The following is a 24,513-nucleotide window of genomic DNA, read 5'->3' as shown; positions in this document are numbered from 1 at the left end:
ATATGGTGGTAGGTTTACGAGTCGATCTATCTACTTTGATAAATTGGTCTATTTCAAATGTGCATTAAATGAATGGTACGACCATTATTTGGCACTTTCAAACCGGAGCCGGATTAAATACTGGTTAATTGCATTACACAAGAGAACCATCCTTTACTTAATTGCCCCATCTTCTCGAGTCGTTGGAGAATCTCTCTCGCTTCCAAGGCCAATTTTCTCCGCTGTCCTGACAGTTTCTTGTCGATAAATCTACCTCAATGGACAAACAAACACTTATTCTGCGTGGTATTATGACAAACCAGCATTTCCAACATCCTTTGTGCGACAGTTCATTGAATTCGTCGGTAAGTGGTTTTCAATTGGCTTCTTCTGGCGTAGGCACATTAATGAGTGTATGCTATTTCAAACAACAATTTGCCTTTTTTTTAAATAGATAAGCTGTATTTTCAAATTCTTGCTAGATAAATCAACCAGCTTATCTTTGCTCCTGTTGCATTTGTTGTCACTTAAACGGACATTAAATATTCTTGATTCCCATATATTCACTCTTACAAATAATTTCAATGGGACCCTTTACCTCTCGTTTAAGAGCTTGAAATGGGATGCTCCCTTTGGAAATGAGGAAATTGGTCTGCTCTTTCCATCAGCTTTGACCTGTCTCATAAAAAAGATAAAATGGTGGTCAGAAATGAGGGCCATTTCTCCTTTACCATTAAAAACGGTTGGTCAGTGATTCAAAAAAAAAATCCCATCTTATATATTGGAACCGTGATCATTTGTCACGGTTATGTAACAAGCAAATCATATGGTTTGTCATTATCAAAGAGACGGGCGCGAATTTCTTGAAGCTGCCATAAGTCCCGTCGGTGCGAAAAAAGGTAAGCAACCGTGGTGAGTGAGTATAACGCAGCCTGTTGTCCTCCCTTGTCAACTACGTATGATCAACTTTGAGGTTTGGTGGTTGTAAATGGAGGCCATATCGAGAGATGCTTTCGCAACGTCTTATTTTTGGAGGTTGATAAAATTGCTTTCACGTACGAAATTGCCATTGCTATCGGAGTTTGCCCTCAAATGACGATTTTTTTTGTGGCGTTATTTTCAGCCGCCATGTAAGCAAATCTCCTTGATCCCTTTGTATCAATGATGGGTACAGAGTTATTTTGGACAAAAAACGGTCTTTGGCAATAGACTCTAGCTATATGAAATAGGAGCGAGGTTCCGATTTTTATAATCTTGTGCCAGAGGAATGGAAGACTAAGGCAGGGGTGGTTAAGAACATTACCGAAGGATTATAGGGCTTCTTTAAGGTATGTATCAACCACTTTCAGTTTGATTTTTAGTGATAATAGAAAGTAAGTGGTCATTTTACTCTATCTTATATCAATCAACTTTTTAGGACATACGGGGAAACATTAAAAAACTTATTATTTTTGTCATATAAACCTTATCAGCAAAGCGATCACATTCTACGCCACTTTGCTCATTTATACTGCCTTCTTTTTTCAACTTAAAGCAAGACGATATCTTGATCCTTAACCTTTTTTTTGAACTGATTTCTGTTTAAAAAAACTAATGTCAAAGCCCCACAATATATTTTGGAGTGATTCGGAGAGGTAAAAAGCAATCAAAACTGACAGGAGAAACAAATCAAAAGGAAGACATCGTCATTTACTTGTGGAGAACCAAAGGATAAACGGGTTCCCAGTTTCAAAGAAGAAATGTCACGTTGGAAATGTAAGTTCCTCACACCCTTGCAGAGCATTGTTCCTGTTGAGTTGTGAAGCTCGAGTCTCTCTCTTCTGAGAGATGCTCACCAGACGACGGAGAAGCTTCCGTGGTCTCTGGTATTACCACCCGCTTCAACAAATGAACTGAATGACATTTGAGCCAAGAAACTTTGAAGGTCTTTGAAGTCATTTCATGCCGGCATTGGGGATCAAAAGGGCCCCTGAATCCTTACTTAGATGGGCTCCAACTCTTCGCAATCTGTCAATCAGGCCTCAAGCCTCGCTTTACCTATTCCAGATAAAACTAAATGAGGGGTTTCAAGCATTTGTTTGCATTGAACATCTGAGCCAGGTTCTTTGTTGGGACTTTACACGTGTTCCCTACTTAGCAGATTACAAGAAATTTTCGGATTATTCGGACAGGATTAAGTTCTTATGGAATGTTAAAAAACCAACGTTTTCTGGAAAAGATTATCTCCCCGCCTCAAGTCCAGGAAAGTGGTGTCCTTAGATCTCGGTCATTTCGTAAGGTTGATTTGGAGAGTGAAAAGGTCAGGACTTCAAAGGTTCCCACGAAGAACGCTTCAAAGCTATAAAACGGAATCTGGCTTTGAGACACCAGTGGGATCATTTAGATGATCCTCTTGTCCTTGAATATTACTAGTTAAAATGACCGGTTGGTTCCGCCATACCGCATATTTAAGACGCAAGTGAGGACTAGCGGCAACTTATAGGACTGGATCCTTAAAATGAACCTATTTGACATGATTATGTCCAGAAAAATACTGGACACAGAGTAATCATGTGGAAAAAAGGATTCCTGGCCAGCCTGGAACATGTATTGGAAAGCTTTTCGAGCCATTCCACTTGTCAAATAAGAGTCCCAACTCGAGAATTAATGGTAGACTTCTCGCCCTTTGCCCGGTGAATTATGGAACAGGGTGGACAACCAACGAGAAAAATGATGTTCTCCAAAACATAACAGGTTTGTCCCAAGCTTCCTGAGACTTGGCGTTAAAAACAACGGCGATTTAGGCTCTTTGTGTCACCCTGGTTTGGAAAGTACAAAAATCCTGGGATAGATGTCGAAAATAAAGATGCTGCTTCTGATTGTAGGATTAACGGGAACATTGCATTTTCATTAGCTTTATTTCTCCTGGTCCATTTGGAACTTGACGAGACTCATTCCGTTGGGACCTTAGACGGTGGTAGTTAGCTGGTGCATGATCCGTTTTGGAACCGAACTCCATTACTTTTAGTCGAGTACCACCAATATCACGAGTTCTAGGAGCTCGCAAAGCCCAGATGAGTCTCAGGTACAAGGCGAAGAGATAAATTGTATGTTACTTAAAAGAGCGAGATGACATGTTTTTCCTTTTCTTGAGAAGCATACAGCAAATTTGGGATGACATATTGTGAGAAGCTATGAATATAGGGCTGGACAACGGACAGACCTGTTCAGCATTTTCAAGCAAATCTTTATATGAACATTTGGGAGCAACAAAAAACAAAATGCTTTTTTTGGGGGTTTGAATGCCAGACACAACCGAACATCAATGTTCAAAAGGAGCGGATTATTTTGGTTGATTTTGATACTTTTGCTTTGTGGATGATTTAGACACATGAACACTATTCTTTCTCCAATCGTGTTTGTCGAAATACCTAATTCCGTTTTTATTCAATCCTATGAATAAGTTTGCGTCGCATTCTTCACTTCCATAACACAAAAAGTCAACACAATTTTACTGTATATGTCTTTCATCGTACCGAGAAATGGTTTGCAACGTCTCTTCGACTTGATTAAACCAGTGGTTTTAAAATTGGTCCTAGAGTTTCAAATTAAATTGTACCTATGCGTTGTGAAATTCGCAGAGATATGCTAGAGTTTACATCTAAGTTTAGTAAAGTTATCCTGAATTTACTTTTCAACTTTTCTGAAGTTGTTTGTAGAGTAAGCAAAATATGAATAGAAATAGCTTACCAACAATGAAAAATAACGTACAAGTGAACAAGCCGATAACGCCAAGGTCGTGGGCGTGCGTCATCAAAAAAGGGCGAAATCTAGGGGGGTGTTGAAAGTAGTGTCTTTTGTTTCGAGTCCTGACTTACCTGCTTTCTAAGAACTTACCATAACTGGCTTGAACCAGGGTCAAGACTCAAAAAAGATATATTCCTCCCCCTTTCGCATTTTAATTGATTGTTTCTTTGATTGAAATAGTGGCAGCCATTCTACAGGAGTTCCAAAATGGATTGATAAACTCGTGAAATTGTAATTCCAAAATTATTAACACGGTTGACGGGAGTTTAAACCATAGCGCACAGGTTCATTATTCATCATCAGTGAATAATCGAGGCGGCTCTCCTGTGGAGTATTTGAATCATCTAATTATTTGGTCCGTCATTCGTGAGCAACTTTCAAGGCGGTTCTTTTATTTTTACGTGAGCTCCATCCCGAGTTGGACTAATGAGTTCCATCCACACGGTGTGACCAGGGATATCTTACCATGAAAGTCATCCGAGAGCCAAGGTAAACCATTAGCAAGCTCAAATTGTGTCAGGATTGATATCATTTAATGGATAAAATGTACACGGTCATAAAATGAAATCCACACATTTTGCTGGAGCTTCACCATCCGGATTTGCTTTTTTTTGAAGAACTCTTTTCAAAGTTTTTTTGGTCTATATCATCTTAATGGCATGTTTGATATTGAAGCAAATCTTAAAGCCACATGTTTGAAATTTATGACTGACTGGTACTGGTTTTGATGATAATGATGAAAAACTTGTGGCGCAAATTAACCCGTCCAGTCCAAATACTTGCCTCTTCCACCTAATTGCTGAAAAAACGTCTGACAAAAATCGCACTGATTTCTTCATTTGATGATACATGTTCCAACTTATGAATACAATATTCCTTCTTGGACTACAGTGCTAAATTGTGACCGTGATCACAACGGTCACAACCTCTTAAGCTTTCTGTGCAGCTAGTTCTCTTTCTTCCCTCCTTTCTTTCTCTTTACATCTTTGTAGGTAGGCAATTAGCTTGGGCGAACCATGTACATACAGCGTCAATGCCAGGCCCAAGTGTAAGTACTTGTTGACTATCCATTGATTAGTAATCGTGGTATGAGGTCAAACCCGAGACACAAATAGTGACTGTCAGCAAGTCAGCATGAATGCCGAGCACACCCCAATTATGAGGCCCAACCAACGGTTTGATGCTGGCGTAATAGGCTCGAAAGACTGATTCAATGGAACTCGACTGAAATACCAATTGGTCATCGTGATAAGTGTGTACTTGGTCATTAGATAATCGTGGTTTGATCACTCTTCCGTAAGATTTGTTCAAGTAACTCTTGATTTCGTTTTCCGTTGCTGGGAGACTTAATAGTCCCGGAGACGAGTTTTTTAAACGCTCGTACCTCTGAGTTTAGGCTTGGACGTTACCCAGAATGAGCATCCGCTTAACACTTTGGTTTGTGGATTTTCATATTGGTTGACTCCAAGGTAAGAGTTTAAAACAAAACGACCTCGGGGCAGGACTTAGGAACATGGTTACAGTTTAGGTACTTTGTTATCTAACTGCAATGCTCACTCAATCCAAGGCTGATCGCAAGAACTTCGCCAAAAGAGAGTTGTCCTTCAAACCAATAAAGGCTGGTCATTCTCGTTCAGGAATCTTAATGTAGCTTTTTGGTTTGTTTTTTCACGGACTTTTCTAACCGCTAAAGGGAATGCAATCCCCAGTACTATTAAAATGAAAGGTTCTAATTCGTCTATTTATTACCTTTCAATCTTTAGATGATATTTGGTCCACCAACGAATTTAAGTGGGCAGGCCGAGCTTGTCCTTGAATGTAGGGTTGATCAGGAATGCTATCTAAAAATTGGTCCAAGTCTGAATTGAAAGATGCTACAGGATCAACAAGGCCTACGTATTCCCTACTAATATTAGAGGGAAGCAAATTAACAATGAAGGAGCCCGAGTCACAATTGTTGATCGATGCGCCAAATAAACATGAAAGAGTTGAAGAACCAAATCATAAGCAATTTTCCCAAAATGGTTTGAAGGCTTTTCGGTCATAAGTCACTTTTGGTGCTCGTTGAAGTGGATGTTCTGCTTGTAACCAGCTCACCATGTCACATGGATGAATTCGAAGGTTTTTGATTTTTGACGGAGGCCCAACATTCCTTCCTATTTCCAGGAAGAAATATCGTCATTTATCGTCTCCCCATCTTCAGGGATTGACCCATTCAACAAACAAAAGCCTTGTTTTTTTTTAGTACCGGTTACTTGCCCAAAAACGTTGGTAAAAGTGAAAGTGACGTATGATTCATACTTTTGTTTTGGTCTAAAGAGTTCTCGAACGAGATAGGAATAATGTCACCTCACAGAGCCCAAGAGACAAAAGTTAAATGGTATTTGTGCAAACTTTTCGGACTTGTCATGCCCATCAAACCTAAAGTATACCACATTTTCTCACAAGTTTTTCGCCCATTTGCGAAAGCCTTAAGAAGTAGAAATCTGCTGACACTGAGGAAACACTTCTTCAAGAGCCAAAATGTAACGTGATGAAAATTGCCGAGGAGGAGGAGCGTGTTGAGTAAAAACATGCATTCTCTGATTCTCGACAAAAGTCAAAACTGTTTTGGCTGTCATACTTCCCCTTGGGGGTTCTTGGATGTCGTGTCATCCTGCGCCCATTTGGATGATATTCTCGTGGCCTTAACTCTTTCAATGGTTTAATTCCATTTCTATACAATATCTGCAACAACGTCATGAAGATGCGCTTGAAATTTGAGTCTTTACCGATGAAAGAAATCAAGACTTGGCTCTTGAGAGTTGCGCGATATTAGTATTTAAAAAAAGATTTTGCCGTATTTGCGTTGAACTTCGTCAAGGGTTGAATTTCAAGGACGAAGGTCAAATCAAGACAATATCACATAAAAGCTTTAAAAATGTTCAATCATTTCTTGGTGTGAATTTTCACCTCTATTTCACTAATCAATTTAGTTGTTGTAAATTTTCGAAGTATCACTCAAGTATTATTCTATTTAGTACGTACATGGTGGTATTTTTGGACCCACCATTATTTTGAAGATAATCTCAGTGGGCTCGACTATTTTATTTAAATTTTTCCTTGAACTTGCTGTTACTTGTGTTCCACATTTAGCGAAATTACTTACCAGGATCATATTGTAACGCTCTCGTTGGAAACAGTTAATCTAATATTGAAGACGTTTTGGACGCTTTAAGCCTTTCAATATGATGGAGATTACGTGCACGGTAATCTTAACCATTTTGCCTTTTTTTGTCTCAACAAATCAGTCAGGTAAGTGAATCACTTTTTTGATCGTATTAAAATTGCGTCGTTCAGGGTAGTGTTACTTCATTAACGTGAAGACAGAACGGATACGATGTAATGAAAAACGTTGGATAAAATCAAGAGAGAAACCAAGGTCAAGGTCAAAGCTGTTTTCTTCATCGTGTTTCAATACATCAAAGAACGACACAAGTGTGGCAAAGCTCTTTTGCCCAAGGAACATAATTGGAGTTAATCTAAGTTGATCTTATCACCTCATCTAGGAGGAGGAATTTTTCAAATGTAATTAGATCTGATATGACGATTCGCTTTTTGTCATTGTGGTACTAGTGTCCTAGGTTGTGCTCCGCCCGGTCAGCGAAGCAAGTCATCACATTGGCCGTTTATGATTCCGATAGACAGTGCCACGTTCGTATCAGATTGGTTCTCTGGGTTCTCTGTCTGTTGGTGCGGGTTAGGGTCGAAAAGTTTTCGGGTGAAAGTTCGGGAAGGAGAATCGAAGCTGGGACCTCCCTCTTACTAAGGCACTACACTAACCACTTTCTTCTCCTACGCTCAAAAAAGTTTTTCGTCGGTAATATTATTCTTTATTGCTACAGATTTGGCATTGGACTTTTGGTAGATTTACAGGTTTACATGATAACGATTGTTCCCTACTACGTTTTCTTCTCAATGGAAATTTTGGGTTTGTCCCAATAATAAATCTTTCCCAGATTAGTTATTCTCCAATAAAAGCAAACGGCCTGGAGAGTGAAATCTTGGAAATGATCCATTTCCTATTTCCTGGAGTGCAAGTACCACTGTCTTACCCTGTAGAATACAGTCCCATTAATTCTACCGCCGGTTCGTTTGTGATGGGATGATTCGATTCCGGACCATGAAGCACCCGTGAAGTTTTCCATATATTACCTGGCGGGGATTGAAAGCCGTAAGCGAGTCATTTCTTTAAATGAGATTCCAAATTTCGCTTCTAAACTCGTTAAGAAAATGATTTCTCACGAGTCATAGCTGCTTGTTTAAACAGATTCCCAAGATCATGATGTCGTTCCAAGTTTGCAGCCTTGAGAAGTTTCATAAACCAACATGACACGACTGATTTGGTAAAGTATGGAATAGTTGGCCTTTCATCAAGGCCGTCGAAGGCTCTCTCTCGCTAACTACACGTAAGGTGAAGGGTGGGAAAGGAAAACATGGCCGTAATCTGATTAGCATCCTTTTCAAGACCAAAGGGATGTGTGGTCTGATGAGTTGACAACGTGCGAAAGGTAGGTGAATGAGTGGATGGGTAAGGCTAATTGAATCCCCATCCCAGACTCGTCAATGTGGTCCAGTTGTAGCAGAGCCCCTGGAATAAGCATTCAGAGAGACTCGATTGCTACCTCTATTCCAATCAGGGATGAAAGACCATCACAACGTCAAATTCGGCTTAATTAATAAACAATGGTGTTTCAGACCAACTGATGATTACAGAAAAAAAATAAAAATAAGTGAACGTCACGTCACACCACTTTCGGGTGGCAAAATGTTAATTAAGTAATAATCAGTTGAAGGAAATCAACCTCCTTTGAATATTTTTGTGGTATCAATAAATAGAAAGCCATTGTTTGATTGTGGGTCAGAACCTTTCCTTTAAAACAACACATTCATTCCTATCACTATCGATTTACGCGCATTTCTATCGTTGAAAAAGTTCTGGCAGTTTTCCTTTTAAATAGGGATCAGTTCACAAGTCCTACATTGCGGATTGATTTGATAGAATAATGACCACTACTCAGTTGAACTGTACGCCTATAAACGAGATCAAAAATATGAGTCGAGTCACCACGAGTCTCTTTGTTGTTGCAACAAAGAATCGAACATGAGTCCCACAAGTCTTTTTGTACTATTAAACAGCTGTTGAAAAATGTTTAGTTTTCTGCTTTTCGAGGCTTTGTTTGAATGAGTATGATCAAGATCACACCTTTTCGTAGTGGAGGTTGTGCCATTAACAAATTTGGTTACCAACATGAGTTTACGCAGTTTTCAAATTTTTTTCAACGTATTCGGTCAAAATAGAAAAACTTAAGTAAATTGAAATTATTCGTGCAAGATCGAGTCAAGTGTTCCAGACTCTGAAAAAGCGCGAATTGATTCGACTTATCAGAATCCCTCGATTCATTCAGCCTGACTTATTTCTGGACTTAAATGCAATAATAGTAAATTATCTATAGAGACCAAAGCATTTCACTCATAAAAATTAGCGTAATTTGACGGCTGGCATTCAGGATCTCATCAACCTATTGCACTATGATTCAACCACGTGCAACTCTGAAATTAGACCAGGTACTGAAAATGTCACTGAAGAATTTACAGAGCCCTTAAAGTGCCGACGAACACATAAGCCTCGGGGCTTGTGACTAGCCCTCTAACTTAAGCCATTGCCTCTAACGGCCTCTCGAGGTTGCGAGAAGGTGATTGTTAAAGTAACGCCAATTAAGTTCAATGATTTATTCTAAATAGTTTTCAATGGACCAATAAATAAACGTCTCACTTTCTAATTAAACCTGGGCGGCTCTCCTCCCCGGAACATGTCATGCCACAATTGCATCACGGGCAAACGATTCTCCCACACCAGTTTGTTCCCAAAGTAGCACCACCATACGCCGAAGACCATCCCGCCCAAATGAGCCGCATGATCGAAGAACCGCCAATTCATCACTAATCCAGCCGTATCGACGGCCATAAGTCCCTTGATAGCCGAGCTGGCACTGAATGTAATTCCCGGAATAAAGACGATTTGCATCAACGCGTTGGGGAACATGGTGCCAAAGATACCCAACACGGTACAAATGGCTCCGGACGCTCCCAATGAATATCCCATGCGACCACTACCCACCTTATATACCATACTGGCCAAGCTAGAAATCACGCCGGCTGACATGTAAACGGCCAGAAATTGTTCGGGTCCCAATAATTGGACTCCGTGCTTCATAAACCCGTGCAGCACATACATATTGGCTGCCAAGTGAATGAACGAACTATGACTGAAGACACTCAGAATCATGGGCAAACACACAGTGGATGTTGCTGCTGGATTGCACGAGAAATATTTCAGCATCACGGGCTGAAGGGCGGGCACCCGCCAGGCTAGAAACACGGCTACATTGGCCGCACAAATGCCCACAAACAACAGGTCAGCGGGACTCAAATTATTCCACCATCGGTTGAGCTCATTCCGAAATCCGCCGGCTTTGGGCATGGCCGGAGAGTTGTCCCAATAAGGCCCAAACCAGCCTTTGCCCGGCGCAAATCTGGCCTTTTTTTCTTTGCGCATATTCTCATATTGCCAAATGGTGGCTCCCACAAAGGCTGTGGCGCTGAAACCCAAAGTGAAAGCCGCGGGCTTGGCTAAAACCGACCAATTCACGGGCGCATACGTCTCCTGCCTGACCATAGGTTGGCTGCCCACGTGACCTCGACGGCCTTTCTGGCGGAAATGCCGCCAACCAGAAGGCCATGGGCTACGCGATGAGAACTGGGACAGCAATGGTCGGCCTGAATTGGACAGGATTCGACTAAACACTGTCATGGTGTATGGAGAACTAACAAAAATGTGATGAAAGAGGTCAGAATAGCATTGTACCAGACCGTGTTGACAACCTAACATCAACACTTTACACGAACTCGCAGCAATGTAACACGGAGGCCATGAGAAATACATCGAATGTGAAACTAAGAGCAAGGTCAGTACCGCAATCCACTAGAAATGAAAAAGAATATATCGGAAATGATAGAGTCTGCTGTTTGATTTGAAGATACCTACTGGTGATTGTTATCCCCTTTTGAGAATGCATGAGATATTGTGGCCCTTTAAATCTCCCGGGGAGAGGAGAGGACAGGGAACGACAGCGAATCCCACCCAGGTACCTCTGAACCGGCCGGACCGGTTTCATCAAAGAAAAGTGACCATTGTGGAGGATCAGAGCCTACTCTGGGCCCCATAAAAGTTAAAATGGCTCGTATAAACGCATCAAAATCCCCCAAAACGATATGTTTCAGAGAAAATTGAAATAGTATTGAGAGGAACATCTACTTGAAAAAATGGGCTACAATTGAACAACATCCATCTTCATGGCCATAATAATTAATGATAATCGTCACCTTGCTCATTTTCTTGGACGCTTGGGGTTTTTTCTTCCTTCAACGGGCGAGCCTTAGCCCTCTGAAATACTAGGACCATGTGTTTCAACTTTCGTGTGCTCCAAGTAAGAATAGTTTTGTATCAGCTAGTACTAGAGTTGATTCACCATTGCGGCCGACAGATCTTTCCACCTGCTAGGGAGGCATCCTCCTCCCAGTCAGAGTCTCCACATATTGCGCTTCATCATTTCAGTTTGCGAGGAAAAAGTGTAAATGACGCTTTTCTGCTTTTTCTGACGGTTTTAACAAACGAGCTAAAAATACGTCATTTTGATGCCTTCAGCACCTAGAACACATGAAAAAAAAAATGTGAAGCACTCTATTTAATTCGGAAGGTTTTCATGCCAGAAATAAACTTGAAAAAAGATTAAAGGACCTATCCACCTGTCTTCAATTTGAGCGTCTTGTGCCTGAAAACCTAGGGTCAAAAAACGAATCAACTATGCACTGCAGCATGAGTTTCAGCATTAAATGGTGTGAATATGACCAGACATTTTCAAATGCTGCGCTTTTTTGTCTTTTTCCTTGTCGCAACACTGATCCCTATCCTCTCGCGTTCCCTCGGATCCGCTGAAAGTTTCTCAATGTCTGAGTGCCTTGGCCCCTCCTTGGAAATTGGAAGGCCAGCGAGGTTGTTCTCGGCGACTGGCTTTAGAGCAGGCCAGCTCAGCTGCACCCGTCATCGCTCTTAGGGAGGACGGGGAGGACCTCTGCCCAAGCCAGGAGGACGAGGGCACACTTGCTCATTGACAGGGATTGTTTTGTAGTCCAGTAGAGTAGGGTAGAGTTGGACTGAAGTAGCGAGAGATCCCTGAGGTGCGGATAGAAGGCTGGCTGGCTTTGCTTACATAGTTACTGGCTCCGCTACCACAGTCTTGAGGTCGCAAGAAAGGGAAGGAGGACAAGAAACAAGAAGGATCCCTCCCTCCCTCCCTTCCTCTCCTCCCGGTCGCTCTTACCATCGAACAGTGCTCGGCCTCCGAATGGTCCTCCGCCTCTTCTGCTTATTCTTCTTGTTCCTCTCGGTTGTTGGCTCTCCTTTTGGTCGCTCTCATCACAATTGGTGACTCAATCCTGGGGTGGAACAGGCATCGGGTGCCATCCTCCTCCTCCTCTCATCGTTATCCACCTCTCTCGCGTCTTCTCCTAGTTCCAGTGTGTGTGAGACTCTCCGGGTCTTGTCGTCATTATCATCCGCGTCCTCTTCGTCCTCGTCGTCAACTTTTCTTGGGTGTGGAGATAAAAAGGCAGACCATAACAAACCAAATTAATATTCATTGTCCTTACGGTGAGCGGTTTAGTGAGTGAACCAGTGAGAGGGTCGAACTCTATTCAACCCGCTTGACAAAGAGTGGGCCTTTCTGTTTGTTCTCCACCATCTTATGACCTGGCTTCGATGACCATACAGAGACCAGCCATGGGGTAAGAGCATGTTCCGGCAATTTTCTAAATCATCTCGATCGTTGTCAGTCTAGGGGGGTGATTTCAATTGGACGATATGATGGACGCTTCTGGTGTCTTGGAGAACAATGACACTTTCTTTCATTTCACTCTCTGCCAAGGTGCCAAAGAGAAACTGTGTCCTAGCGATTTTCGTTTTTTTTAAACACAAAATGAAGGAAAAATTGAAGAAAGACTCCGTCAGAGAAAGTGATGAGAAAATAATCAAGGGGTAAAGCTTCTGCCAAGAATCTATGGAAAACGGACACCAAATCGATCTATTCATGTGCCAGTTTCAATTATCTCCCTTCTAGCTATGCCACCATTAATGCCTCGCAAATGTACGCTTCGAAACCACAACTATTTTTGTTCTTCAAGTAGATGAACGTGTACGAACTGCATTCCACTTGTGGCGGCAAGGATATTTGCTTCTCTCGGTAGTTTCTCGACAGCTACGAGCTTGCCATTAAATGTTCTCACAAGTTTTCAGTTTCGACGGAGTTACACATTTGAACAATGGCATTTTGTATTAACATTTACTAGCTACATTGTGAAAACACTTTAGGAAGAAGAAATGGCTTAGACAATCGAAAATATTGTACATAAACACTTCGCTGATTTGATTGGATACATAAAAAGTGAAGAGAAAAAAGTAGATATTTTTCCTCTTCCTTGTCTTTCAGGGATCTTATATTTTTAAGACATGGCGAGTTGCAAAACAACCGCAATCGTCTTAATGGTTCTCTTTTGCTCGCTCTTCCTCCAACTTGACCAATAAATGACGCCAAGACTTTACAGACCCATAATATCAGAATAGAGCCCTGATTAGGACACAAAGCAATGTCTTTCATATTTTGTTTCAAGCACAAATGTTCTTTCTTTGCTAAATGCTTATCTGCGGTTATCAAGTATCAGTTAATCAATCATTCAATTATTCTCTGATGAGAAAACGATTGTTCTCTATGATGTGCGTGTATTTTTTTTGTCCACATTACTCTATCGGAGCATTTATTTAGAAGTCGGAGAACGAGTATCAAATTGGATTTGATGCTCTCATGGATGCGGCGAATATGCAAAACTAAAATTTTAATCACCGATCACTCTTGTATAAAACATGTTTTGATAGATTTTCCTCGTCTCTACATTGAGTTTTTGAACATGTAGTCTTTTTCCTCCTTATCTCTACCTAAGCCCAAATGGTCTCACCTTCCGACGTAGCTTATCGGTTCAATCGGAAGGAGACTATTTTCACCGTTTGAGAGCTTATGTCAATCTTCCTCGCATTTACACATCCTCAAGGACAGATCAGAAAATACTTCTCCGGTATCCAAAAACTTTTCCATCTTCATTTATGACCGAATAGACCTCATTGTCCCTTGATGACCCGGGGAAATGCATTCTCTAAAATCATGCAATTTGCATGACGAGCAAGCTTTCCTCGACCCAAACTTTTTGGTAAAGTTGGTGTCGCCCCTAGCGGCTAACCTGTGAGCTCTTTGACATGCGAAGGTGAATATTCAGTTGCCAAGAATCCAATTAAGAAATAATTTAACCAGCTCCATCCAACTTCTTGTTTTCGGGATTAAATCTATTCTCCTTTGAATGCTTTACCATTTGAACGTGTGTTTCTTAAGTCAGACTTGTTTGTCACGGAGCTGGAGACTGAACCTCTCAATGCCTCCATTTTCATTCGAAAGCTGCTGTTCATGCTAGTTTGTTGTTTGTTCGAGGTATGTAGATTTCAACTAAGAAGTTGCAATTCTCGAGAATCGACCTGAATTACTTAAGCCGAAACCTAAATATTCAAATGGTCATTACTCCTTTGGAGTCAGTTCCAAGGCTAACCGCTCGATCTCATCATCTTCCAGATTTAACCTACTTGGTCATTCATGAATACCTGGACAGTGTTTAACCCCCACGGAGTGTGGGCAACAACATTCTGCCCTCTGTTCTTTTTCAAACTTGGCAAATCCTGCCGAGTGTGTTATCACTGAGCAAAGTGCTGAGGAAATGAAGCGTTGAGCCTTTTCATTTGAAATGCCCACGTGTACTCTTACTTGAACGATATTGGGTTTTCAACATCCTCAGTACTCAAAGATCAAACATGATTTGTAATGCCGATATCAATATTTTACTTCACTCCATCACCACATATTTTTCTTCAACATGAAATTGTGAAAGAAACGGCTAGGCACTATCGAAAGTGTGGCATGTGGCATTGCATCTTGAAAAAAAAATGAAATGAGCGAGTGAGTAGGCACATCACGTGCAACATGCTCTTTTTTCATTGTAAACGGCCTAATCAGCGAAATGCTTGTCTTCCTTAATCATAGTGAGGTCTAAATGAAGAGATTTTCCAAGAAACTTGAGAAGTCGTCGTCTCCGGCAAACCTCAATCGAGTTGTCGGAGCTGCTTTTGAAAGGCTCTTTTCCAAGACTTCTCTCTATAGCTTGGTTCTTGACACAGCTAGTAAATGAAGCATGAAAATCCCCATCCTCGAGGACTGACTCATCTGTTAGCTTGACAAGAAATGCTTCTTTTTGTTTCGGTTCTTCATTATCTTCATAATCCTCTTGATATGAAGCCTCTCATGGTTTCTAGGAAGCTCGATTTTCACGTTGTACGGACTCAACTTACTACATACATGTATGGATAGAAATGAAACGCTCGCATGCACTTCGCCTTTATGACAATTGCCTTTACGGATACGATCGTGACTTTCTCACAAACTTTCGAAGGGGACTTTCCCAAACTTTAGTAAGAACTTGTTGAAATTTTGACCTAGGCTTACATCTAAAGATGGGAGCGAGGACTCATTCAAGACATTCCAAATGCGCCCTCGACCTTGTTCCTTAATCCAAAAACCCCGAATTTTCGGCAATGGACACTTTCGCCAGGCTCCTTTGGTGGCCCCGACTTAATGTCTTTTAGAGTCAAAGTCGGCCAAGACGTTGGATTCGAATAAACATCGTCTGATCGTGTGTTATGCCTTTGTTTGATCTGTGAAAAAGGGTATTGATCTGGACTACGATATGTATGTAGTAGTGCAGGGTTGCCTGTCCGTAGCCTTGAAGCGAAATGATAACGCTGTCTGTGCCTTCATGTTTCATAGTCATAGGTGCGCCTACTTTTCCAAGGTTTGAATTGCTTTACCCGTTCGCACCTTCATTTGTTATGAAACGGAGCTATCGTATGATTTATTGCTGTTTTGAGACGCGAGGAACGCTCCTAACATCGTTTACATCAAACATCGAGGTTGTAAAAGATGGCCCACTCAAGCGCATGTGTGCTTTAAAGACCCTGACTCAAGAGGGCAACCTCATCGTCGCATTCTGTGGTCCTCTCCACCCACTTGACTCTTTACTACTTTTACAAGCCGGCCAAAGTTTGCACAAGACCTTTGTTCAACAAACATCAAACCGTCAAGACAGATCAACTCTGTTCCACGTTCCTTTTTTCTTCGTTTTCTTCACTTTCCTGTAGTAATTTATGGTCCCCGTCAGGAATGATCGTGAGAAACACTCTAACATAAACAATTTCTGTAGTCTATTTTGGCAGGCACGAATGCAAGCAAGAATTGGAACAAGTTTCTTGGCCATCCAAAGCTATTGGAAACAACCTCTTGGGCAGCAAGAAGGTCCTACGTACTTTTGGCGTGCGTCATCTGGAAGGTGCAAGCAAGTTCGGACGAGAGGAAAAGTAGCTTCCGAGGCAATGGAATATGGCTTGGGAATAATCCGTCCCAGATGAATGTTTATCAAGAGTGTCAAGGTTGAAGGAATAGCTCTTTCTTTTTAGTATGAGCGAGAACAATGGCCTAGTGAGATACACGTGCATACTACATACTGGTTTGAAGGAATCCCCCGCAGTTTCTTTACTCTAACCCCAGGCTCCAGAATGTGAGCCCGAATCCAGCGATGCGAGCCAAACAAACGTTCCGTCTCCAGCCAATCAAAGAGCAAAAACAATCCAACATTGCCCAAGTTGTGGACATTCGTTCATCCCTTGACTGAAAGTGCATAATATCTCCGAGTTTTACCACAAACCATGGGAATACTTTACTTGGTGCTGCATTCGTTCTACTCGAGAGTGTTGTAATTTTTATCTACCCAATGTTTAGTTCCCCAAAGTTTGGAAGTGCCCTCCCCCAAAATGGAGTTGTGACGGATCCTGCAATCTGAAACAACTCTTTTGCCCTGAACATGATATTTTGGGCTGTGAGTGGTTGAATTCGCCTCTTCATGTTTTTTTTGCTGTCACAGCACCTGGGTCCATTGTGACCCAATCTCCATTTGAGGGTTTTAAGTTCCAAGAACCCCCTGGGATTGGATCCAATTTCTTCACGTGGAACAATGTCGTTAGAGAGGGAAGGGTCCAAAGTGGCCTCTAATGTAAGTTTCCAGGTTTGTCAGAAGAGCTCAAATACGGGCACCACTTTTCGTCCCCTTTTTCCGTTCCTTTTACTTGGATCATTTGTAGCTTGAAGGATCCATCCCGTAATGGGTTCATATTTATGGTGGAACTATAACTACCGCGCAAAACCACTCTGAACTTGGAGCATAAACAAATGGTTTTGAAGTTGTGATGTATGGCAATTTAGATAGCATGGCTGCCTCATTACAGATCCTTTGGACGAAATGTCTTTTTAAAAAAATATTCAATGGACCTGCAAAATGAATCAGAGCCCGCAATTTGTTGCAAAAGTTCGATACTTCTTTATCTGAACGGTACAAGTACAACTAGAGCTCCCTTGACAATGGGAAAAGCAAGGAATTCTGGAAATTAAAGGCTTCAGACAAGCAGTATGCCATATATAGCCATGGCTCACATGTGGTTACAATTTTATAGGCCCATTAGTTTCAAGGGCAAATTTGAATCCATATCTTTGGGCGTGGGGGTTTATTGCTACGCCATCAAACAATGGAATGCCGCCAAAAGGGCATACTTACCATCATTGTGTGGTATTCTCTTTACGCAGATGGTTCCATTTAGTTGGGTCAAAACACTTGAAAGAGCAACAAAGGCTAGGGAATGAAAGTGACTACCAAGAGCTGTCCTGGCTCTTCTCTTCTCGCTAATGTGACCACAAAACCGTTATCTATCTGGGAGAAGAGCACACAACCGTACTTTTGAAGATTTAGCCCAGTCACCGAGTTCCAACATCTTCTAGATTCGGGGGAAAAAACATCACGTAACCTCAAGCTTGCATTCCCCTTTTTTGGGTATGCATGGTTGAGCCTTTTTGATGTTGGTTTCAATTCAGCCTTTAGATCTCATCTGTTCCATGCAGCTTGAGTTCTTGGATCAGACCTAGCACGTCCTGAAAATTGATGGACAACATGCCTCTTGAAATAGAAGGGCTAGTAGCTAGCTCTCTCCAAATATTTCAATCCCGACAGATTGACGGTTGTCGACTTCCATTACTTCATGTTCAGGGTCTCAACAGGCAATGGATGAGTGGACGTCTTCTTGGGTGTGTCAAATTTTAATCAAAGGCTTTGGAACATGGAAACGAGGATTATAAAATGATCCATAGACAACTTCCAAGATCCAACCCCAGTCAAGAACTTTCAGAATTCGGAAATTTATCTTTAAACTTTGAATTAACTTAGTTCCCAGACCTTTTAGGCCAATGAAACATTGCATGAAATGTTGCAACTGCTCTACATTTTCAAGAGCCTTGGAATTGTTCCACTTGGAAAATACGTGAATATATCAGGTAGAGGGACTTGAGACAGTTGTTCAGCCATGTTCCAGCTTGTTCCAGCTTGTTTCAAACCGATGCATAATGACATTGTCTGAAATATTGTGCATGCAGTCAAAATTGGACAACGTCATTCGTCATATATTTGTATTGGACCACGCTTAAGGCAGACTTTTGAGCAGGAAAACATGGAACAGTGATTGAGAGATGCATGAGCAAGGGGAAAATCCAACAACCCGGACTTGCTCGTCTTCTTATCTTTGTTTATTTTAGTAAGTGCACTTTGGAGAGGAGCGGGTATTTTTTCCAACACAAAAATGGCCAGAAAATGAGGTTTATGTGCTCGGAATGGAAACGTCGAATGCATTCAACCAAGTATAATCCAGACTGACGTGAACTTCAATTGGTCCATCGTGCGTAACCCTTTGGTTCTCATCTGTTATTTGTTTGTATCTTGGGAGAGAAGAACACGGTGTTAGAAACACCTCGAGTCACGAGCCCCTTGGAAGATAGGTTTTATTCTTATCACGTGTGGAAATGAGAACGTCCACGTCAGAAGTGAGAACAGGGTAAGCTTTGGCCTTGATTTGAGGGAGGGGAGCACCAGGACGGCAATGCTCGCTATGGTAGCTGGTAACTTTTCCAGGGAATGGTAGGAATAATTCCAAGTAATGGATTGAATGACTTGACAAACTTTCCCTTTGATGGGTTCGTCTTAGATCAACCGTGATTTCCATAACGATTTTGCTCCTTTCCTCCCACATTCAAACTGATCCACATGATTGAATAACAGCATAACACGGACTCAAAAGAAATGGTAGAGCTTTGGCTTGAAGTAAATATTTGTGAGCTATCGGATGGTGTGCATTGATGTCATGACATATTGCATGTGGTAACTGAGGTTTTTGTGTTTGTGTGTGTTGGGAGAAAAATCAATACAGGGTCAGGCACGTATTGCTCTGGATCAAAAATCAATGAGTCACTACATTTGATATCGTTGAAGATAGACTGAATCTTTTTAAGATATCACAACAATAGCATCCATCTATTCCTATGACTTATTGCTTCCCATTGGCTCAGAAATATCCCCTTTTCTATTACGAAGGAAGGAGGTACTCCACTATATATAAGGTCCTTAGAATCATTTGAAGGAGTTCAAAAGCCGGATGACCTAGTGTTTTCTGCTAAATGTTGTGAATCACCAAACGAGCGTTTTGAAAAATCGAATTCCAGCACTGATAGATTATTGGCTAGGAATCCTGGGGAAACCTATCCCTTTATCATTGGGAAGATATTCATACATGACATTGCAGTATTGTTGGGAATATGCGTAAACATGTGTGATTGGAACCCCTTTCTATAACATGTTCGTCTTTGTTTCTCTTCCAGGGAACAGCCTATTTTCACTTGCAAGGCCCATGTGTTCCACATTGACCCAAAGACCAAACGTTCCTGGATCTCGGCCTCCTCATCAGCTGTCAATGTGTCTTTCTTCTACGATTCGTCACGAGGACTCTATAGAATAATATCGGTGGAGGGAACGAAGGTATTGGATGATTTTTGGGATCCTTTAGCAATCCTTTTAGGAGAAAACGTGAAGTTGGAAACACTTGGCGTTTCTGAGCGAATGTTTGTTTTGAAGTGGTTCGAACAAATTTGGAGGAAAGCAAACATTTACTTGGTAGTTTTCTCACTATTTAAGTTGATTCTAAATTCTTTTAGCCCACTGGGGTAATGCTTTTGAAGATTTTGAACAAAGTGATGTGATCATCTTTATTTAGTTTCAAGTAACTGAAAGTGTTGTTAGTTTTGTTTCAACTGGATTCCTAAGACTTTGGATGTCACTTTTTGATTTGTCGCTTAAACACAATATGATATTGAACGCTTGCTTCGCTATCCCAATGATAATGACCCAGTCAGCCGAGACATTTTTTGGCAAGTTTTGATAAAAACTGGGAGTGGTATAAAGCAGTTCCTTAAAATATCTTCTTGACATTGGAATGCAGCGTGAAACCAAAAGTATTGAATTTATTTTTTGTCTTCTGTATCTTTGTAATGATTTGAATTACTTGGTTTTTTTCGACTAGTAATCTTTGACGTAAGCTGTGGCTGGTACAGCTCTAACATAAAACGATCACAATTAATCGTTCCATTAGGCAGAGATAACGCCCTCTGCTAACGAGCTGAACAGACCAAACCTACCGGATAGTGTCTTGAACGAACCGTGGTTGGCAACCTTTTAAAAAAATGTATTAAGATTCTTTCTTACTCGGTTTTGTTCATTTATCAACCAAGTTCTGTTTTTATGTATGAGTGGTGTTGAGTCCATTTCTTTCATCTTGAGAATGTTTTGACAAGGCCTCAGTGTTTGTCTATTTGTAGCTAACTGTCGATGTCTTTGTCAGAAGTCGTGGTTACCATCGTTTCTACTTACAGGAGCTCATATCCTCCATCCATAATAAATGTACATTAGATCTTGAACAAAGACATTTACAAACTGTTCGAGATATGGGATGAGGAGCGGGTATGATCAACGGAAGTCCTTTATCACAGTTGTAAAAAGTCTTTGTGGTTCGGATCCAGCCTAGCGATATAATCCAGGCTTTACCCAGCACATCCCAAAGAGGATCTAGTATGGACTTACCATTTCCGAAAAAGTTATCAATATTTCCCCCTCATTCCGCCTTTGTCTCTATCTTTCGATAATCACTCGATGGAGAGGCCACTTCAGGACCCATACGTTTCGTGTTCCATGTTCCCCATTGAAACGATTTTTTCCCAATAATTCTCTCACCTCGAGTCTCTTGACGATATTTTTGTGAAGGCCATTGCCGTTTTGCCCCTTTTTCGTTACCTCATTCTTTTTTTTTTCCAGGCCGTCATAAATTCTACAATCACGCCGAACATGACATTCACGAAAACATCACAGAAATTTGGACAATGGTCCGACGTACGTGCCAACACCGTCTACGGATTGGGATTCTCTTCGGAGTCGGAACTCAATAAGGTATGGATGAAAGGTTTTCTTTAGTTCGTTTTCCCTTGTCCATGGGTTCTCTTTTTGTTGTCAGAGCAAAAAAAAATCCGCATGGCTCAGTGAAATGACATTTCCCGAGAGAACCAATATTATTTCTATTAGCAGCGAGGATATTAATCCAAACGTCACTATACTCGTGCACGTATGTATGTACTGTGTTAGTGCTGGCTTCCCTGAATTGAAATGGAATTATTTTCGAACATTAGAAAGCTTGAAATGGATGCAATTAGGAAATCTAGCACAACTGAAGCTGGCACTTTTATTCGCCTTGGGCATTCAATCCCCTAGGTGTACTTCTTTCGGCAGTTAGTCCGACATCTGTAAATCCAGTGACGTACACTGCAGGATATAAATGTGCGCATTGTCTCCTGGTTTCCCCCTGTCCTGTTGAGTCAAATGAGATCCAACAAGGAACATCCAAGGTCAACGGGATCTTGGTACGCTCGACACGACGACGACAACGACCATCCATCCGCTCAAGTCTTTGTAAGGATCAGTCCCACAAGTGAATGCACAACAAGACGCTTTTTATGGAACTGCACCGGATGGTTTGTGCCTGCTACAACCCAATATACTTTAAAAGCTTGTCTTAAAACTGAGAAAGGGGAAAAAAATGCACGATGCCACAAATTGAAACGCGCTGGCGAATGCAATTGGATGCGGAATAGCTAATTTTGACCCTGTACTGTGTTTGAAGCAGAGAGCAAACCAAGCGATTTGAAATGATGGTCCTCTCTTGCGCCGAAATGGAAAGGGAAACTACCAGGTTAGGTGATGGTCGTCCTAATAGCGCCTTTCCGTTCTTTTGTCGAGAATCAGGCCAACAACTTTGACCGTGGCCAACAACCATCCTTAATTAGCTGTCCATTGTGAGAAGGCAAGGGCCCCTCAGAGCCTCTTTGTGTGGTTGTTAATTGAATGTTTTCTTTTCTTTTCCGTCTCCTCTCTAGTTCATTGAAAAGTTCAATGAGGTCAAAGAAGCCACACGGAACACTCCCGTGGCCTCGGCCGCCTCCGCTCCGGGTGTGCCCAAACCCAATGGAACCACTCCGACCTCCGTGAATTCCAGTTCAGCCAATGCATCGCCTATCGTCAGTCGGAACAAGGGCGACTACGCCACGGACAACCAAGCCGGACCCCCCGGTCCCACCGACATGCTGACCAATCAGAACGAGATCCAAAATTCCAATATTCTCAAAACGCAAATCAGCGCACCCAATGTTCACGGGCGGAGCCCAAGTTTGTCAGGCATGCAACCGGTAATAAGCCATGGGCGGGTGTATTGTTGTCCGGGTGGATCCCTGTTTTCACTCTTCTCAACTTTAATAATCTTATTTCAGGGTCATGATAGTCCCAAGAAGAGTGTCATGGACAAAGCTCAAGCCCCCAATCCACCCTTATCTGGGGAGGCCCAACTGAAATATGAAAACGATCGCCTCAAGTTGGCCTTGGCTCAAAGGTAAGGGTGTCCATTCTTCGCCCGACTTGTGCTTTTCTTGTTCAGTCTGGAAACAAGTCCTTCGTTTCAAAGACGTTGATTCAATTAAGACATGGCTCCAAATTAAAGGCCCTCACTTCTGTCTCTCTATTGAGACCTTCGAGAGCTTCTCAACTAGCTTTTGCCGGCTTTGGCGAAAATTAAAGACACCTTCGTCCTCTTCTGCTTTTCCTTCTGCACCACCTCGTCCCTGATACTACTCGCATAGTCTGATTGAATTTGTCTTCTTTTAGCTCGGCTAATGCCAAGAAATGGGAAGTAGAATTATCCACTTTGAAGAACAACAATGCGCGGTTAACCTCGGCTCTCCAAGAATCCACAGCCAACGTTGAAGAGTGGAAACGCCAACTTCATTCTTACAAAGAAGAGAACACAAGACTCAAAGTGGGACTAATCGAGCTGGAGGCCGGTCGAGGTAAAATGATGAAAATCCACAGCTACGAATATTAGCATTTTGGCCAAAGAGGGAGTCAGAAGTTTCAAGTAGATTGGACCCTTGCCATTTACTGCAATAAGGTTGCATATTGAAATTGGAATGTGGCGTATATTGTGGCGAAGATCATGACAAACGATTTGAGTTAGATTACATTCTTCGTTCTATTTGAATGGTGAACATTTTCTTTTGATACAGGAAATTGTGATTTTAATGTTATGGGAGAGCTCCGCAACCTGAAATCCCGCATTGATGAATTGGAAGGTGATCTCCGGGACCGCGACGAAGAGGTCAAGGTTCTCAAAGACCAAAGCATGATGCAGGGTCAAAATCAGACCAACGGAGGCGGTGGAGGTAGTGAGGATGGCGAAACGATTAAGGTGAGCATTATTGCACGTACTCTCGTTAACATTCCTTTGCTTCATATTACGCGCCTTGTTTTGGTTTAGTTTCTTTTCACCGTCCACGTCATGTCTACTTTCCCGATAGCAGGACGTTAAAAGCGTTTTTCTTTTCTTCTAGGCTCTTCAAATGGAGAACGACAATTTGAAGAAGACACTCGACAAGATACAATCTCAATTGGACACCTCGTTGGATGCCCAAGAGCAGCAACGGAAGGTGCTCGATGCGATCAATCGTCAATTTGGAGATCATTTGCATTCCTTAGGAGAACTTCACAATGAGTTGACTGCTGTTCTCAACACCTAAACTCCAAGCGCTTGAATCTCGGAAGGAACCCAATGAGTTCTATCTTTCTCTCAATACCAGTAACAGTGTCAATTACCATTTCCCCCTCCTCTTCCCTAGTAGTGAATCTCGTCTCGCATCCCCCAATCCCGAGCCCAACTTTTTTTTCCAATATGTTTCTTGGAAAGTCATTCTGTCATCATATCTGAACGAGAAGCGAAAGAAACCAACCCTATTTTGTTACATGCCAGAAAGTTAGATGAAAATTTGGTCGCCAAACAGCAAACGTCGAGTCTCAAATATTGTTAATAACAATAAACATGCGAATAATCTTGTCTTGTCTTGCGAGCACTAGTATGCTTCCAATTTGTGGCTCTTCAAACCATGGAACAATTTCATTTCCATAATAATAGTTAAATAAAACGCTAATGTTCGAAACACTCACGCTCGAGTCTCATTTGTTATACCTATTGTTGGCTCCAAT

General features: G+C 41.7%; 2 protein-coding genes across 3 annotated transcripts; one reads left to right on the top strand and one right to left on the bottom strand.

Annotated features, from left to right (window-relative positions):
* Nucleotides 1-9,522: 9,522 nt before the first annotated feature.
* On the bottom strand, nucleotides 9,523-10,724 carry LOC131879033 (presenilin-associated rhomboid-like protein, mitochondrial). The gene has a single exon (XM_059225225.1). It carries the CDS (start codon nucleotides 10,694-10,696, stop codon nucleotides 9,584-9,586), a length of 1,113 nt encoding a protein of 370 aa, XP_059081208.1. The 5' UTR covers nucleotides 10,697-10,724; the 3' UTR covers nucleotides 9,523-9,583.
* Nucleotides 10,725-11,846: 1,122 nt separating this feature from the next.
* LOC131879032 (homer protein homolog 2-like) lies at nucleotides 11,847-24,473 on the top strand. 2 transcript variants are annotated; one of them, XM_059225224.1, is made up of 8 exons: nucleotides 11,847-12,651; nucleotides 19,764-19,920; nucleotides 21,250-21,381; nucleotides 22,362-22,670; nucleotides 22,752-22,870; nucleotides 23,143-23,324; nucleotides 23,541-23,722; nucleotides 23,865-24,473. In XM_059225224.1, the coding sequence occupies exons 1-8, from the start codon at nucleotides 12,626-12,628 to the stop codon at nucleotides 24,048-24,050; spliced, it is 1,293 nt and encodes a 430-aa protein (XP_059081207.1). In that variant the 5' UTR covers nucleotides 11,847-12,625; the 3' UTR covers nucleotides 24,051-24,473. The 2 variants fall into 2 exon arrangements, with proteins under 2 accessions (XP_059081207.1, XP_059081206.1); XM_059225223.1 differs by lacking the exon at nucleotides 11,847-12,651 and adding an exon at nucleotides 18,558-18,943.
* The last annotated feature ends 40 nt before the right edge of the window (nucleotides 24,474-24,513 follow it).

The sequence above is a fragment of the Tigriopus californicus genome, chromosome 4 (assembly GCF_007210705.1).
Source record: "Tigriopus californicus strain San Diego chromosome 4, Tcal_SD_v2.1, whole genome shotgun sequence".
Lineage (NCBI taxonomy): Eukaryota > Metazoa > Arthropoda > Copepoda > Harpacticoida > Harpacticidae > Tigriopus > Tigriopus californicus.
Note: the sequence above shows the minus strand (reverse complement) of the source record. Positions and strands in the feature narration are given on the sequence as shown.